Below are 19093 nucleotides of genomic sequence, written 5' to 3'. Positions count from 1 at the left end.
TAGCAGATAATCAAACTCGTCTAACTCCGTATTTTTAGATTCCGATGCTTTGCTTCATCATGAATCTGTGCCAATTCATGATTTACAGCAAGTCCCACAGCGCCACATCCGGACCAACTTCTTTTCCAAATAGGCAGTTTCCCTGTTTGCACTTCCACTTTGATCGTTAGACTGTGACTTGTACAATAACACTAAAACTTCACTCATGTATGTCCCGCAGTTGACGGTCTGTGTAGCAAAAGTAGGATAAAGTTGGCCACAGAAAGCTCTCACAGAAATGTGCTGGAGGGCTATTTTTTAGGGTTATCATCACAGCTGTGGTAAAGCCTGCCTGCCAGAGCTAGTGGCAGCCAGCAGTAAAAGGGGAAATACAATCCCGAACCACATAGGACAGGAAATGGCTGCTGCATAACCGTATGTGAGCTGAAAGCTTCGTGCTGATACAAGCACTGTGGGAGTTTGGACTCAACCCAGTCATTGATGTCAGAGCAGCCAAAAACCCAAATCTATGAGAACTGTGACATCTGCTGGCAAATTACAGGACTGAACTGCTCATATATGTTTGGATGACGTTACATGTGATACGCAGAAAGTGACGTCTGCCACCAAATAACAGGGCCGGTAATATGAAGTTCCTCAGAGTTAGATTTGCGCATCATGAGCAAGAGAACACGTGGCACTTTAAGCAGATTTTACATAAAGCTCTTTTCCCTGTTTTATACAAGGATCCCAGTAGCTCCATTTGTAGTCACAAACATTTTAGAGGGTCTCCACAGATACACCCTGTCAAAAGTTTTGAGACGGGTTCTAATTTATTTGAATGAGAAAGTGTCTCAAAACTTTTGACAGGGGGTGTAATTCTTTCTTGAAATGCCCGTTTCAAAATCTTTTCATTTTTTAAAAACAATAACACATATATTGCAGATAAAGTAAAGAACATATAGTAAATAATAATGGAAACATAACTAAGTGAATACTCTTAACGCTTCCTTCTTGCATGTTCATATTGAAGCACATATGATCTGGATACAATGAATGATGGGTAATCTTGGTAGCACATTGCAGCCATATCACATTACCTTTGGAGGCCTGCAGATAGCTCAGTTAAAGCTCGGGGGATCGTTTTTGGCCGTGATTTACAACATGTATGAACACACAATATGCACACTCTTAGATTAAGTTGCAATTTTACTATTTACGCACCCAATTCTATGCATTTGAATTTCATAGTTTGAAGTATAGTCATTCCTAAGACCCTTCCTTAGAAGCTGGGTGTTCAGGCCATTAGGACAGTTCGGTATTGTGAACCTGTAGATGTTATGTTTCATACAGATTTGGGTTGATCTGTAAAAAGTTACTTTACACTCAGATGGACAAAACCAATTGTACGGATGACCTCAATTCACGTTTAATGTCGGTTCAAATGTGTTGAACTTCTCTGATAGGGTGTGATCAAAACCTTTCTTGGTGGACTATGTTCATTTAAAGACCTGCTCCAGTGAAAATAAAGTGTTTTTCCTTGTTCACATGTCCATGTGGTGATTTTTATGAGCAAAGGAGCCAGTCAACATTAAGGCTGAGCTTTTCCACCTTGACGCTGCAGTGAAAGAACGATGTCAGTCTTAAAAGACACAGACCAGGGTTTTATATGGAAAAAACCTTCTCCTAGGTCTTTCCGTAAATATTGCCAATTTTACAACTTGCCATTGTGCTTTTACAGTGTTTGAGCCGAATCATGGGTGAGCTGATCAGCTCAAGGTGCAGCTTGGGTGAAGAAACAGGTGGAGACTCTACATTCCAAAGGAACGAACAGTGTAGAGTTACATCAAAGCCATTCAGGGCAGGAAGGTGTTGTCATGGGGAAAAAAAATATATATTCTACCACCAGGACAATAGATTTACAACTGGCTTCTGCAAATAAGTTTCATGAGTAAATGAAGAAGAAGCTACAAGAATTTTCCTTGATCACAGATTTCATGAACCAGTGAAGTTGAGAAATGCAAACATTTACAGAGTAGCTCAGTATTTTGGGAAAATAAGACAACCACATGTAGCTGGTCACTTTAGCATAAAATGAGGAATCGGGTCCAAACATAAAACAATATGCCCACCAACATGTTGAATTAGTTTTATTCAGAACTAAATGCATAAGGTAAGAGCTGTACTTTTATGCAGGACAATGTGGGTATTTTGTTGCCCAGCTCCGGAAACATAATATGTTATTATGGTGATGGTAGGCAGGTTCACCTTCAACATCACAGCTAGTTTTCCCTCCAAGTCTCAAGTTTTGATGCTAAGCTAAGCTAATTAACTACTGGCACTGAAATGAAAGATATCAATCATTTAATTTCATTTTTGTCAACAAAGAAAATACACTTGTTAGTGGTTTTATTGTGTTTGCAGATAATCAGAACAGAAGAAATTCTTTCCTCTCATAATTACCATCCATTGATTAAGTTGTCTAGAAGACAATTTGTGACAGAGTATAACCAACAAACAAATGTTCTGATATGAGGTCTCATCAACACAACTCCGGATTCTTCAGCAGTCAGAGCTCATTTATAGCATCGCCACATTCAGCCACTGTAGAGGAAACACGGGTACAAGTTACTCTGTGGTCCATAATCCACCCGTCTATCTTTTTTTTTTTGTCGTCGTCGTCACAGATGGGCTCTTACCTCAAAAAAGCTCAGTGTTATTTCACCAGACCCATTCTTGTCCAGGGTCTTGAAGGTTTCTGTTGGAATTTGAAGCAAACATCAAAATTTAATATCTGATTCCAACAAGATCATAGTGTGGTCAAAAGGACAAAAACTCACTGAAGAGCGACTCAAGGCGAATGAGACAGCACACGAAGTTGTCAAAGTCAATGGTGAGGCATGGCTCACTGTAGCGGGCCGTAATTATCTGGTGCAGTGGGTTGTTGAGTGAGAAACCTGCCAAAATGGAATCGGATGTACTGAGAAAAGAGTCACACAGCTGATTGTTGCAGCTAAACCTTTTTTTTTGCTCAAATCTCAACAGTCTCCTCTACCTTCCTATGTGTTACTGTAGAGAAATGTTTTTTGTGAAATGTGCTTCTCACCGGCAGCCTCGACAGCCATCCGCATCTCAGAGGAGCTCATGCATCCACTTTGATCTGCGTCTCTCTCTTTGTACAGATCCTAAAGCAGAGACAAGTTAGCATCCGCTACCATCCGTCTACTAATACGCTACATGTTAATGTAAAAACAGACAAATAAGGAACGCACCAAGAACTTCTCAATCTTGGTCCACAGGATCCTAAATTCAACCACTCCCAGCTTGCCGCTTCCATCTTTCTTTAAAAAAAAGTGTGTCAAGCATAATTGTAACGAAGTACACAGAGTAACGTGTGCTCGTAATAACAACTGGAGAATGCAGATAGTGAGCAGTGAGATGGCTTTCCTGGCCTTTAAAGAATATATTTCAAATTAAGAATTGAGCTCTCTTGTAGCGTTACATTTAAAAAAAAAACTGATATCACTATCATGTGTGTTAAATGTACAGCAACAGCGCTAAGCCTGACTTAAGAAAAAGACTAAGAACAACTAGCCTGACTGCCAGCACTTCTGAAGTTTACAACCCAACATACTGAGTCTTGTTTAAATGATTCATACAAAAGCGTGACGCAGAAGTGTCTAAATGACAATTTGTGGTTTTGCATGGGATTATATTTCTTGGTCAGGTGCCTGCATGTCAACAGAAATATTCAGATTCATGAACAACTGTGCTACCACAGCTTTTCCTCTACAAGTACAGTTTTGTACAGATTAAACAAGAGAGATAGAAGGTTTTCATTAGTGAGCTCCAAGTGCTTCTAGTTTAATTTTTCTTTAAAGCAGGTTCACTGTTTTCTTTATGTTAAACCTGAATTGCAGAACCTTTGTTTCCTCCTTATCATTACACAAACACTTAACTGTAGACTTTTATCCTTCCTCAGAACAGAGAGTTTAGTTTTCATTGGAAGCTTCAAAAATGTTTCTAGACACTGAGTTTTCTGTTATATGTCCCACCGTACTCCTATTTGCTAGGAAACATACTTGGTACTTATTGTGTCTTTCCTTAAAATGTTATACTATTTCTTTGAAACATTTTGAGGAGAAATCTGAGCAGATAACCACATATTGGGAGGTTAATGGTTTTGTGGAAGTCTCATGATACAAATTAAAATAACAAGGAAGGATACATCCAGCAGATTGACCATGTTGCGGCAAGTTGTCAGACTGAACCCGTCGGTTTTGATGTCATCTCCTGAAAATGAACAGAACACAGGTATAATTAGGTGTCTGGTGCACATTAATGTCCATTCTGAACTTGCGTGACAATGAAGAAATATTTTTCTTACGTCTAGCTACCACTCTGTTCAGGATTCTCTGCAGCTCAAAGGCAGAAATCTCTGCATCCTGAGAAGTATACGACACTTAGTAAGTCATAAAAACAATCATTAGAGACCATAAGAAAGTAATATACACATTTTTTTTAGTCAACATACATGTCCGGCAAGCTGTCCAAACAGTCCCTGGAATCTGTCGCAGATGTCATCTTCATCAATATCAATCTAGAGAATAAAAAACCTCCCATTACTTCTTTGTGAAAGTATTATCATCAACATTACAACAAGCAAATAAAATGTTAAGATTTTACCTCCTCAACATGGCAGTCCACAGGATCATCAATCTCTCTGAAACAGCGAGGGGTCATGGTTATTATTCATTATGAAGGCTATAATGGAATACTAATGAATTTGAATTGCACATATTTGTGAAAGGAACTTACTGGAAATCGGCTTGTTTCTCAGAGAACACCCTCATATAGAAGTCTCCATTCTTGTTGGGCTCAAAGGTGGAGGGGACGATGAGATATTCTCCAGGGGGAAGACAGAGGCGGTTGCTCACTTCGCGTAGGTTGATGAAGGTCTCGGAGCGCGCTTCTGAACGGTTGTACAGGAAGAAGTTTTTCTTCAGGTGCACCTGCCTTTTGCCTGAGTGCTGGAAAAAAAAAAAGTCACAGATGAAATACGCTCACATGAGTATACCTTCCCTCTGTCCTCCATGTTTATTATGTTGCACAAATATCTACAAAGTACTCTGAGGGAATTTTCAGAACTGAACATGGAACAGTTGCTGTGAATACTCATTCTTCCGTTATTCCCAGTAGTGTCTCACATACCTCCTCAGGCAGCTAGAAAAATCCACAACAAATCAAATGTTAGAATAGGATGAAAATGCTGCATTTTCAGTCTCTACTTTTATTTGAATTGAGATCTAACAGGCAGCTACCTACCTCATAGATAGCAAAGCCAATGGTCTCCATGTCCTGCCCTATTTTCTTCATGCGGCGCTTGTTCTTCTGCATCAGACCCACGATGAAAGTGCAGAGGTCCTCCTGTCCATCATCAGGGTCATCGTCCACCTCGTCCAGCTTTATGACAAACTGAGGATTCATCCAGAAGGAGTCTGAGAAGGGAAAGTAAGGGTTAGCAGGGAGTTGATCAGCTGTATTACAGCAGCCAAGCCTGTACGTTGATTTACGACACACAAATAAAATGCTGCAATCAAATCTTGGAAGTGAAACTGGTCATACTTGCATAGTTTCTGCAGCCTCCAGCAGACACGCCTCTTCTCCATGTGTCCTCAAACTCCGACTCTGCCCATTTCTTGTACTCGTCTCCTGTGAGAGCATCTGGGGTGAGGTTACAGATTTCAAGGCGGGAATATTGCTGCAGGAAGTCAGAGAAGGACATCCTGTGGGGAAAAAAAAATGTACAATGCGGAAAAATAAAAAAAATCAAACAATCACATCCATTGTACTGGATTCAGTGCAAATGAGTCAGTGCCAGGAATCTAGGACTTTCATTTGCTGGAGCATTGGAACATTTTGGCTTAGAAATCCTTCCTCAAATGGTAGTGAGTTTACCCATTATAACACAATTCATCCAAAAAAAAAAAAAAAAAAAGCGGGATTCCCATTTTTCTTTTGCAAAAATGACAATATGATGCATCAGGGTTATTTAAAAGCCTTTATGTAAGCATTACTAGATCAAACTGCTTTTATGTGTTAATCAGTGGGACAGAAACGGTTTTTAGTTTTTTGGAAAAGAAAAGCGGTTTCAGCAAAATTTACCAGAACTCTCCATCCTCAGAACGGTTTCTCAGCCTTTCCTTGTCCTCACTGCTCACACATTCCCATTCTGAAGAGCTAGAAAAAAGAAAGATGGAAACCAGGCTCAGTCATTGTCAGAGCCATAGTGAATGTTGCACATGCCTCCGCCTATACTGCAGCCACAAAAATTAACGTTAAAGCCAGAGTCTGTGCAACAGTGTTTTCACAACAGGATTTACCAGACTTTCCACAGGGTGTGCATGTCTTTGTATGCCACAAGCATGACACAGACCTTGTCCAGCCACAAGACACGGCTGTTTCAATTAGGGTGGATCATTTTATGAACCTCACAAGACAATGGCAAGCAGCCTCCTCAGAAAACACGATACTCTTGGCAACTTTCAAAAATAGTGGTATTTTTAGAACAGACATGGATCTTCCAGGTCGACACAAACACCCCCCCACCCCCCCAAATATGCTCTTCATGTCTTTCTGTTGTGTCAAAACAACAACAAATTATAGTTCCTCCAGTAACTCCACTTCAATTTGCATGTAGAATACAGAACAATAGAAGGTTTGCAGTGGCATATGACCTATATGCCAAATTTTATGTTGTTGATGTCAGAGAGAAGACTGCTGTTTGATGAGGATATTAAGAGGGCAGAAATGTTTAATAGTCACAGGGCATACACCAAATTTCATAGCAGTCCATTCAGTAGTTGTCTAGTCTGAGCCAAAACTGTAAAACAACCAATTCACCAACGGTGGTGTAGCTGCAGTGAGGACTAATTTGAATCTAATGTGAACATGTTGGCTGTCCTTAATAACTCACTTGTCACTCCAGGCTCCGTTCCACTCCACCTGACCCCACGGGTTCCTAATCCTGATGAGCTGCACCATGTCTCTTCCGTATTCCACCTTAAACAGAATAAAACAAGAAATGGTAGACAGTGCAGCTTCACTTGCACCTGGATAGCCTGTGTGCTACGTGCGTATATACATTTGGCATGCAATACTTCCTCACCTGCTCTGCTCCAGTCACAGAGTAAGCATGGCCCTTCACCAGCTTGCGATATGTGACGGCCTCTGAGTCGGATGCGCTGGTGATCTGGGATGGGGAGAAAAATCTTGTCAGGTAAAACTGTCACATAGAAAAAAGATAACAAATGCGCACTGATACAAGAAGCTCAAACGAACATCAATGGAGCAGCCCAGAAGGGAGCCTCTCTTCAAAGCCTTGCCGATGATTTTGAAGAGATGTGGATCGGGATTGCTCAGCTCATGTTTCTCAGCAATGCCTCCAGTGAAGTCCTCAAACCCCTCAGTGGTGCTGCCTCCAGAAAGAGCCTCGTAGCATCCATTTATCCTAAAGAGAAAAGGATTACTCAGGGTCTACACAGAAAAAAAAAAAAAAAAAAAAAAGATACTGAAACAACCACAAAGGTAGCCAAATGCTTCCATACTTTGCATAGGCCTTCTCCAGCAGCGCACTCCAAAACTCTGCACCATCCTTCGAGTGAACAAACAGCAGCTCGTCATCTCGTACGGGCAAACGATCATCAACCACCACATCCACCCACTCACCAAACTGCCAGAACTAAGGGACACGGAGAAGACATAATAAATAAAATCAAATCTGCTTGTGCCTCTGTCTCTTTATGTACGCTACAGAGACGTAAAGTAGCTTTAAATGAGACAGTGCGTTACCTCAAAGTGAAAGATGCCAGCATAGTTCTCCTCAAAGCTTTGACCGTGGGGCACAACACGAGATAAAACCTGTTTGTTGAGAGTCAAGGAGGCGATAGCTGCCAGGAGCCAACAGTCACCTGAGCACAAGTAAACAGTGTCAGAATAAAAGGACACTCCTGTGTAAAACTTCATGGAACACCCAGAAAATTTCAGGTTGTCATCATGACATATCTACAAAACATGACAGCTGTGTAGCTTGTTTGCACACACCAAAAAACAAACAAACAAAAAAAAAACCCTCAGTTGTGCAGAGTTACGCCTGTTTGTCTCACCACTCATGACTAACTGCAAAAACAACTGTCTCGCCCACATGTGTATGAATTCTGTCAAACTGGGTGCAGTTAGATGTTTTGTACACAATGACAGTTGATGACAGTAGACAGGCGTTTACAAGGAATTCTGAGATTTAGTTGTCACTTCATTAATGCAAAAGTACACAAATTCAAGCAAAAGGACCATAGAGGAAACCAAGAAAGATGAGTCAACAGGAATAGACATACATTTCTGATAATGATACATAACAATAATATAGCAAATGCTTCATTGTGCCAGCAAATGCAATTAAATGTAATTCAGTGGAAAGCAAAGGTGACAAACATCAGATAGTTCAAAATGATGAAAGCACTGTATTAATCTGTATGTTAGTGTGTGTGTGTGCGTCTCACCCAATGCTCCCTGACAAATATCAGTCCTGGTAGCACCTTCATCTATGAATTTTGGATTGGAGCATAATTCCTGAAAGGAAAAAAAATGGATTTAAAAAGATTAAAGCTTTTCCTAAAATGTAATGCTTGCTCACAGTTTTATTCCCCCGCTCTTATTTAGATGATTATCACTATAAAATATCCAAAATGCTCATACAAAGCAGAGGAAACTGCATAAAATGTTGCTGCAGGTTCAAAAACGAACAAGTATGTTCAAACTTGGAAAAGGATCAAGCTTACATAACCAAACAACAGTAGGGATGGGTATCGTTAGGTTTTTCATGAATCTGATTCCGATTCCGGTTCTGCTTATCGATTCCAGTTATCGTATTAAGGAATCGTTTGGCACCGGAATCGATAAGCAGAACCGGATTCATGAAAAACCTAACAATACCCATCCCTAGTACCTAGTAACTGTAAAGTGTGTAGCCTACTGAGTGACCTCTCATATGGAATTATAGAGCAAAAATAGAACTCCTACAACCGAAAATAAGATATGTAAACCCATAGCAAGCCTTAACAACTGTCAGTTCTACTTTTCTAGCATGCAAAATAAGTGCAACCGCATAACACCAGCCTGTACTTTCAGCTGCTGTTTCCATTTACCACTGCAACCCACCGTGGGTCTCTTCCATTCGACGCCCCGAACTTTGTAGGAATTTGGTCCAAGCTCGTCGTAGCCTAAGGATGTGGGAAGAGGCTCAAAGCAGTCATCCTCAAACAGACGTCCATTTTCCAGGCAGCTTCTCCTCAGCGCCTCAAAGTCCTGGTTCAGGTATTTCACGGCATGAGAGTTGGTTCCAATCCCTTGTGACTTCTCTCGGCTATGCTGAAGCTTTTCTGCAATTCCTGGCATGTCGAAGGATCAGAATACGCTCCGTCTGTCTCCAGCTGTGTCTCAGTTTGTGCGTGCGATGAGACAGGATCTGTGCCATTTATGCAAATCCACACCCTTCATTGTTCACACCAGCCGGCTTGTTGTGCCTCACCTGTTTCCCCCAGCCCTCTGTGTCTCATTAGATTTCTGGCCTGTGATTGGTCTAAATGTCGCCCTCATAGATTGCTGAAACTTGTGCTGGTTCTCAAAAAAATTCAGTGGAATGAAATTGCAACACTATTTCATCACCATTTTTCTGTGTCAACAATTTCCGACTGAGAACAATTAAAAACATATTTTCAGAGGCCAGAGTTTCTTAGTTTCTTTATTCTCTGTCATTTTATAGAAGTTACAACAGCTAATGAGCAAAACGCCAACTAACAAGATGAACAAGGCTTTCCCAGTTGCACATAAGAAATGAAAAGAAGCTACTTGAAATTGAACAATAAATGTGAGTAATAAAACACGTTCAAAAATATGGAAAAATAGTCTCCAATGTACATTGTATGTTCAGACATTTTAAGCCATTGAAACAAAGTGAGTGCATGTGAAAAGTTTAGTTTGGATTCTTTTAAAGAATTTAATTCTCTTCCTGATGGTATCAGAAAGGTGTCCTTGCTTATCTCATCTTCAGACCTAGTTGATTGCCAGGCACAGCCACTGTAAGAGAAAACAAAATTATACAAGTAACTGTGTAAACAAGGATCTGCAACACACCAACGGCTTTTCTTATTTTCTCACACACCTGCTGCATGTCGAGCTCGATTTTCCCAGAGTCATCTCTTTCCAAGGCCTTAAACATTTCTGACAGAGACAGAAAAACAGATCCCAGTAATGTAAACATGCCATGACTCCGATACAGATCAATATGAGATATACTGATGTGATATTGTTTTGTTTGCTGACACTCACTGAAGAGCATTTCCAGTTTGATGAGACAGCCTACAAAACTGTCAAAGTCTACAGCGTACTGATGATCAGCGTATCGGCTGACAATAGCCTGCAGCACCTGACTGTTGACATGGAAACCTGTGGAAGAAAAACATCACGTTCTGTTACCTTGGACGGGTCGCTTTCATAGATGTGGGTTATTTTGTTTCTGATCCTGGGGGAGCGTAGTTTTAAAAAGATGTTGGATTTTAGCTGTGAGATAATGGATGTTATTCAACCTCGCCCTTGTATGTTTTGTTCCTCTAGCAAACTATACAAGCAGGAATTCAATGTCCTGGGCGGGAGTCTCCTAACCGGCTTATCTTGTCTGTCAATAACTGCTTTCACACTCCAACACCATCAGCTATTGCCACCGTGTTATTTGATCCTGCACGGGTCCAACCATTTAAACTCAGAAATACTAGCAACATAAGTAAGGTAGAATAACTCAATATTTTCTGCCTTTTTCCATCAGCATGTCATAGGCATACCTGTTTCTAATAAACATCTCACAACTTAGGACAAAGTTATGCCAGGTATCGTGGCGTACTCACTTCAAAGGTGACTAAACAGCTAATTGAGACTCTTTTGTCAAGCAAAAAATAAATTAGAATTGAAGCAATCAGTGTACTGAGGACATTTTACCAAAAGGCACATGCAGCAGAGGATTATAGCTCAGAGCAAAGCTAATCTTTTTAAGCTCATTTAGCTTACAAATGTAAGATCTCCTGTTGCCATAAATTGTGACTTAACTGCACCTCGATTGAGTAATTAAAACTAGCTGGGTTAAACTGACTTAACCTGAGAAAAAAAATTTGATACATTTATTTTGGATTAACTAATCGCATGGATAACGGTAAGAGCCAGACTGACTTTCCTTTTTATTTAAAGGCATTAGAGGAGATTTAATTTCCTACGACTGTGAACGTATCATGCGCATGCGCACATACAACCTCTCCCTCACCCCCCCCTCTAACCTCCCCCCTCTTAACATTTACGAAGAAACGCCCCCCTCCAGAAACTTGCATAGCACTCGTGAAGTTGTCTTTTACGACTGGGTCCCCCTGGATCTTTATCTGCCATTATGTAAAAAAAGATGAGCAAAACAAGTCGCCAGCTAACTACGAAGCTATACCAAAGCAACACATACAGAAAACACGTAATTCCAAGGCGTACGTAATCTACGTAACTAGGCCTGAGCCGGAAGATTTTTGATTGACAGGAAAGGGAGCAAACCAAACGCCTCGGTCCGAGCGCATTGATTGGCTGATGTTTTTCAGGTCCTGCCATGTCCACAGTTATTTTTTTTTATTTTTTATTTTTTTAGAAACCATACATACAAGTCCACTAAAGATCAGTATATTCATTTTATGTGAATCAGACAAATTAAACAAACAAAAAAAACCATCCTCCATAATGCCTTTAAGTATATAAGTCTAAGTTAAAGTTTATTCTGGTGTAGGGACTGAATTCTTTGGAAGACTTGTTCTGATTATTATGAGAAAACAAACAATATCTCTATTTAGCATTTTCTCAAGCTATAAAAAACAAATCTCTGGGGAAGTCTGCTTGCATTTCTTATATATACAGATGATTTAATGAGTTGAGTGAATTCTCAGCTGTTCGTTCATTCAAATCGTCATTTTAGGACTAAATATCTGAAGTTCTAAGAATCGTTGCTTTGAATTCTGAAGTGCCGGAAAATAAAATAACTGATATTTTAAGTTCAATTGCCAATAAATTAACAAATATCATAAATTTACATGAAGTAAACTAGAAAGGATAAGTTTGTTTGATTAAATTCCTTTATGGTGTTTTACAGTGTGTAAAAGCTGTGAGATAACTAAACTGAATCCATTTTAAGTCATGTAAATGTACAATCTGCCAGAACTTTACAGCCATTTGACTCATCTTTAAAACATTTCCTGTAGATTTTAATTAATGTTAGTGTATGAACTGAAATATTTGTTACCTGCTTCAGTGGCAGCACCTCTCATCTCATGGGAGCTCATGGTGCCAGAGTTGTCAGAGTCGTGATTCTTGAAAATCTCCTATATGACCCATATGTGTTGTGTTAGCAGATAAAGTCAGGTATTCCAGTGTTCATAACATTCATTTAAAACCACATACGTAACCTTACCAGGTATTTCTGGATTTTGTTCCAAAGCAAATGGAATTCTATCAGTCCCAACTTGTCACTTTCGTCTTTCTGGAGAATGTTAAGGCTTATCAGAAGAAGAGAAAAAAAAATCACCGTATAAATGATAAAATTAGCAGATTTGATGAGCATTGTATCAAATATCTGGCTTGTATGTTTTCATGTTTAATAAAGGATACATCCAGCAGACTGATTATCAGGCGACCTGTCTCAAGGCTGAATCCATTTGTCTTGATGTCAGACCCTGAAAGAACAAAACATAGCTGGCTGCAAGTCTGAAGTCAATGAAAATAAAGCAGCTTTATGTAAACTAGTCAGATCTTTGTGTTACTTACGGTGAGACACCACGTTGTTCAAAATTCTCACCAGTTCAAAGATTGATACCTCCATGTCCTGTTTTAAAAACAAGTTCAAACCAAAGTTCCTAATACATGTTGATACCTACTGAATGTTTCATTTACTGCCAGATGTCACAATATTCAACTTACACTGCCAGCAATCTGCTTGAAGAGCTGCTTGAAATGAGGATCCACATCACTTTCAGACACCTGCTCCTATGAGACACGAGTAAATCACATCAAATCCAAACACTGGCTCTTTAGATTTTAACCCTTTTGTTATATCAAGAGAAAATTGAATGTAACATATTGTGTATTAAGCAATATGCATTTGAAATTTCATCTGACACTGTTTAAAATTTTAGGGCAAAGGTGGAAAAAGGTATGCAACTTTCCATTTTTCATGGACAGCTTATCATCATATAGGCTTTCTTACCTCCTCTATTTCAGCATCAATGTCCTCTTCCAATGGACTAATAGAAAATAAAAGTGCAGACCTTTAGCACACTCTACTGTGTTGCATGAAAATAACATGTTCAGGAAGTCATGTCTAATTTAATTAGTGAGCTGGCTTTCTCCTCTAGGTGGCTGTAAAACCCTGAGGTCTGTCTGAAATAATCTGCTGTTTATATGCCACAGATACCTGGTCGCAGCCTGTTTCTCTGAGAACATCCTGAGAACGAAGCCGCAGTTCCTGTGAGGCTCGAAGGTTGAAGGAATTATGACGTATTCTCCTGGAGGGAGCTTGAAGCGATCACACACTTCTCGAGTGTTGATGAAAGTGCTGCTGCTGGCCACAGCTCTGCGACGCAGCAGCACATCCGGACCGAGGTGAACGTTGCTGCGTCCTTTGTACTGAAGATTTATTGAGGAGTTTTATTACTGGAATGTTGGGCATCTACAGAGTTTCACAATACAATCAAGTAATGCTGGTGACACTTCTAATGTCTACTTTTCGTACTCAAATTTCAGTTTTAAATAAGGCATAAAGGGAAGAAATAATGTAAACACAAACCTCATCTGGAACCTGTCAAAAGGAAGCAAATGGATATTAGAAAATTTTGTTATTTTTTTTACAAAATGACTGTTCTCGTATGAAATACCACAATATTCTTGGACACCTCGTAAATGGCATAACCAATGGTCTCAAGTGGGCGGCTGAGCCTCTTTTTCTGTCGCCCACCCTTTTGCATCAGCCCCACCAGAAAGGTGCATCCGTCCTGCCCATCCAGAGGATCGTCATCCACATCCTCCAGACGCACCACAAACTGAGGGTTGGATGAGAATGTGGCTGGAACACACAACAGAATGTGATCTTACATATGAAGTATGAAGCAACAAACTTCTTGCTCAGACGTGCAGGACCTGTGGTTTCTTTATTACCCGGGTGATTGCGGCAGCCGCCAGCGGTGGAGCCAACCCTCCACATCCCTTCAAACTGGTAGTGGCTCCAGTGGCCCACGTCATCACTCATCAGTGTGTCAGGAGTCAAGTTACAGATCTCCAGGCTGGAGAACTGCTTGATGAAGTCTGAATAGGACATCCTGCAGAGAGGAACACATTTCCCATCAAAACAAATACTTAAATCACCTGTTTTGTGTCTGAACTTTAATGATTGCTTTAGGAATGTAGAAGGATGCAGTTATCAGTTGACATAATAGTATCCACATATCTAGCATTTTATAACCACAAAGTTGGAATTTACAGTACATGAATAGTAAAAAAAAACTGTATTTTTACCAGAACTCTCCATCTTCAGCCACATGGTTCAGCTTTGATTTGTCATTTTCACTGACATGCTTCCATTCACCGGATCTATTTTTTGGATAAACAATCATATTTTATTGAGAAATCCCAGAGTTACCTAATGGTAGCTGATGGTATATGATACAGCATATTAATATTTACCCATCACTCCAAGGGCCCATCCACTCCACCTGACCCCAGGGGTTCCTGATGCGGACCAGCTGAACTAACCTGCCTCGAAAATGAACCTGGAAGAGAACAATTTGTATTGTACTGAAATTTGCACGCACAATAATGAAAATAAAAAGCATTAAAGGGGAACTTCGGTTTTTTTCAACCTGGGGTCTGTTTTCATATGTCATTTCATACATGTGAGTGATGGAGAAATAAATTTTCGACATAGCTCCAGTATTTAGCCAGGCAGGCAGCTTAGCAGCTCAGCTAGCAGCTCGGCTAGCGAAAAGTATGGGGCAGCTGGCCCCCCCGCGTCAAAGTCCGCCCTAACGTGCTTTTTGCCCCAAACTGACCGGCTCAGATAGTCTCAATGAGTGTCCCACAACATGCTAGAGATGAGAAGTGAACGAAAACCTCCACATTACCTGGTGATCGCTCTTTGTTGTGGTCTGTATCCAAATCTCAGGACACTAGAAAGCAAATCTCATTCCGAAATCGCGCAATAGCTTGCGAAATCGCACGATAGCTCACGCCAAAACACCGGTTTTGGCGTGAGCTATCGTGCGATTTTGGAACGAGATTTGCTTTCTAGCGTCCTGGAAAAAACGAAGTTCCCCTTTAAATTGTATACCTCTTCTGCTCCGGTGACTGAGTATGCATGTCCTTTAACAAGTTTCAGAGCTGTGACTGCCTCCGTCTCATAGGCACTGGTGACCTGAAAGCACCAAAAATAAAATGTTTTCATTGGAGGCCGTGATCACAGCATCATTGTGGGTGGGATTGTTTGCAAACTGTAATGCAAATAGGTATGAAAATCAGACTTGCATCAATGGAGCAACCCAGTAGTGAACCCAGCTTCAGAGCTCTCTGAATGATCTGAAAGAGGTTGGATGGAGCCTTCTCCATTTTGTACTTTTCTGCGATTCCTCCAGTGAAATCCTCAAAACCCTCGATAACGTTTCCTCCTGACAGGGCCTCATAGCTGCCACTCACCCTGTTACATTTAGTGTGATGTGAATTGTTTACAGCCTATCAAGTGCACATTTAAAGCACATTAAGGTTTTGATTAAGTAGCAAATAAAGGAAGAACAATCCATACTTAGCGTAGGCCTTCTCCAGCAGTGCGCTCCAAAACTCTGAGCCCTCCGCTGAGTGAACAAAAAGCAGCTTTCCATCTCTGGTGGGTAAACGGTCATCCACCACCACATCCACCCACTCACCAAACTGCCAGAACTGAGAGGACAACAATGCCATCAGTAAACTCACAGAAAACCTCATGAAAACTGCAGTCATTCATCTGTCCCATGCTGTGACTCATAAGCCAATCAAAAGGCAATCAAGTAACCTTTGAATTGTCGTTCCTGTATTATCTGTTGGCTTACTGGATTTGTCTTAATGAATGAAGCTCAGTATGACCTCAGTTTTTCCTTGGCAGCGGGACAAAGAGACAGGTGAAAGTTTGTTTGTAAGCAGCGTACGCAAATGTTTAAATACTGATCAACTTTGTTGAAGAGTAAATACACGTTTTAGTCTTATATTGCTGAATGAACTCTCTGAAACTGACCAGAGTAAATTGACAAATCTCATCTTGGCTTAAAGGAAATTATAGCAATTGATGTTATACAGTTACGATGCAAAACATTTTTATTCTCTAAATCTTTACTTGAGCACCTTTTTGTACTGAAAGAACTCAACAGTCCAAGATAGTGGGGAAAAAAGGCAATGAATGAAATATCAAAGAAAGAAAAAAATCCAATGAAAGGTCAGCATTAGTGTTCAAATTAGATGGTCTTTGTCTGACCTGAAAGTGAAAAATCCCAGCATAATCCTCGGTGAAACTCTGTCCATGAGGCACCACACGAGCCAGGATCCGCTGGTCTAGAGTCAGAGAGGCTATGGCAGCCAGAAGCCAGCAGTCACCTGAACAGAAAGAGCAGATATGTGACTACATTCTCTGAGATTAGGCAACATGTGGTGTTCACCACAGTGCAACAGAGCTGTAAACAGAATGCGCCACAAAACCATGTTCTTACACAAGCCTAATGGCAGAATGGGTGGAGGGTTTATCCTAGCCATTCCTTTCTAAAATATAGAAAAATATTTATTTGTTGATAAATTGTTTTGTGTGTTTGTGTGCGAGTGGGTGTGTGTTCAGGTTCAAGTTCAAGTTCACTTCATTGTCTCCCATTGGAGAAGTTAGTCTAAGACAAGGCAAGACATCGAGCTGCACTGCAACACAATAAAACATGATAAAGACATGACATATAATAAATAAAGACATGACATATAATAACTAAGTTAAGATATGTAAAAAAAAAATCTATAAATAAGCAAACTAAAATACACACATTCCCCCATACATACATATCACACATCCCCAATTACCTCCCTTTGCTAGCTGCACCTAGCCGCTCATTAATGAGCCTGACTGAGACAGGGATAAAAGAGCTTTTAAAACGGTTGAGCCTGCACAGCGGGACTCTGTACCTCCTGCCTGAATTCAGCAGCTCATATTCTTTGAACAGGACATGGGATGGATCAACAAGAATATTGTTTGCTTGCCTGATGGTGGCCTGTATAAATAAATCTTGTGTCATTAGTGGCATGGGGGTTCCCATGATTTTGCTTGCCATCTTCACCAGGTCATGAATCTATGTTTTTGACTTGACTGTAAGAACCCCAAACCAGCAGGTGATCCTGTCCCTACGTATGGATTTGATGGTTGCACATTCGTGTGTTTGAAGAGAGAATGAGGGGCCAGAGGAAGGACCCCAGCACTCGGTTGTACGTCGACCAAATAAGTGTCAATATGTAAATAAGAATCACTCCCCTAAACTCCCTCAACTCTAGTGCTGATTCTTTCTCTCCCTCCCCACCAACAAACGGATTTTATACACACAAGGTTGTGATTCCTTTCTAATATCCAAAACACACCATTATTCATCTTAGTTTCCCCACACTTACCCAGAGCTCCCTGACAAATGTCTGTTCTTGTGGCTCCAGCATCAATGAACTTTGGGTTGGAACACAGCTCCTTAAAGGAAAGAAAAAAGCCAAACATTTAGAGCTATTTTGACAATTTTTCCTGGATAAAATATTGGAGGTGCTGAAAAAACTGAGTCACTGTTTTGTTTTCAATTGCTTCTTACCGTTGGCCTCTTCCAAACAATGTCCCTGGTCTCTGATGAATAAGGTCCCAGAAGCTTGAAGCCCAGGGATTTGCGCTCAGCTGGGAAGCAGGTGTCCTCAAACAGGCATCCTCTCTCTAGGCACCATTTACGAAGAGTCTCGTAATCCTGCTGGGAAAACTTCACTGCATGCTGGTTGGTGCCGATACCTTGTTCCCTCTTCTGCTGATGAGCAAGTCGACCTGCCGTTGAAGTCATCCTCACCTCGCTGCTGAACGATTTTCAGATTCCCTAGATGGTGGGATCGGATTACCCTCTTTGTGAAGCTGAGCTGTGATCTGCCTCCAGCTGAACACTACACAGACCAGCTTTTGTCTCACTGTCCTTTATAGCAGCCACTGCTGATGGGAGGACAGGGTCAGATCACAGACAGGGAGGGGCCTCAGTGGACAGGTGATGGAACAAAGGCAGCAACCTTAAGCAAATGCGTATTGAGGTGGTTGTGACCACAACTGAAATACAAACAGGGCCACACCTAAAAGCAACTTAAAACGAAACGATAATTATCTCATACTGATGTAAAATTGGGAATATTTGGCATTTGCTGTCTCCTCGCTTCTAACAATTCGCTTTAATTAACTTCCACATGCTGGAGCAACACATGGATGTGCCACAAACAAAAACAAGATGTTTTCCTACAGCAGAAGTATCAGGAGGGATTACATGGAGTAAGCTGAGACTTATGGAAGCGGAGCTTAAATGCATAGAATGAAGCAACAGTTGAACAGAGCATAAATAAGAGTGGAACATGACTGACACTACAACACTAAGTCTGCAGCATCTCATATCCGTGTTCTGCACTTACACCGTCTGAGCTGAATAAAGCTAAACTAAGCCTTAGTCAAGCAGCTCTCAAAGTCAGTGTGATCAGGAGGTACACTGAGTTGTTGCAATGTTTAATAAGGTCATGACTCATGGATGTGTCACAGGTGCATCCGTACATTCTTGGTCAATAAGGATTTATGTTATAATCCTTTATATCACCTCCCAACAGAAATAACAAAACAAAAAATGGAACACTTGCCCAACTTGTGATTCGGTGATGTGAGCTGCGGATGTAGTGGCATATCATCAGATGTTTTCTACACTCAGCGCACACATGGTGT

General features: G+C 40.7%; 1 protein-coding gene and 1 pseudogene across 1 annotated transcript; both read right to left on the bottom strand.

Annotated features, from left to right (window-relative positions):
- Positions 1–2114: 2114 nt before the first annotated feature.
- LOC110950015 (calpain-2 catalytic subunit-like) lies at positions 2115–9555 on the bottom strand. The gene is made up of 21 exons (XM_022192396.2): positions 9196–9555; positions 8538–8607; positions 7831–7949; positions 7587–7720; positions 7321–7489; positions 7148–7231; positions 6956–7041; positions 6145–6219; positions 5605–5765; positions 5305–5477; positions 5191–5202; positions 4798–5009; positions 4666–4702; positions 4514–4579; positions 4367–4424; positions 4208–4272; positions 3252–3320; positions 3086–3164; positions 2820–2936; positions 2679–2737; positions 2115–2583 (listed from the first exon to the last, which is right to left on the bottom strand). The coding sequence occupies exons 1-21, from the start codon at positions 9430–9432 to the stop codon at positions 2560–2562; spliced, it is 2106 nt and encodes a 701-aa protein (XP_022048088.1). The 5' UTR covers positions 9433–9555; the 3' UTR covers positions 2115–2559.
- A 209-nt stretch (positions 9556–9764) lies between these two features.
- LOC110950017 (calpain-2 catalytic subunit-like) lies at positions 9765–18280 on the bottom strand (annotated as a pseudogene).
- Positions 18281–19093: the final 813 nt, after the last annotated feature.

This window comes from Acanthochromis polyacanthus, chromosome 15 (assembly GCF_021347895.1).
Source record: "Acanthochromis polyacanthus isolate Apoly-LR-REF ecotype Palm Island chromosome 15, KAUST_Apoly_ChrSc, whole genome shotgun sequence".
NCBI lineage: Eukaryota > Metazoa > Chordata > Actinopteri > Pomacentridae > Acanthochromis > Acanthochromis polyacanthus.
Note: the sequence above shows the minus strand (reverse complement) of the source record. Positions and strands in the feature narration are given on the sequence as shown.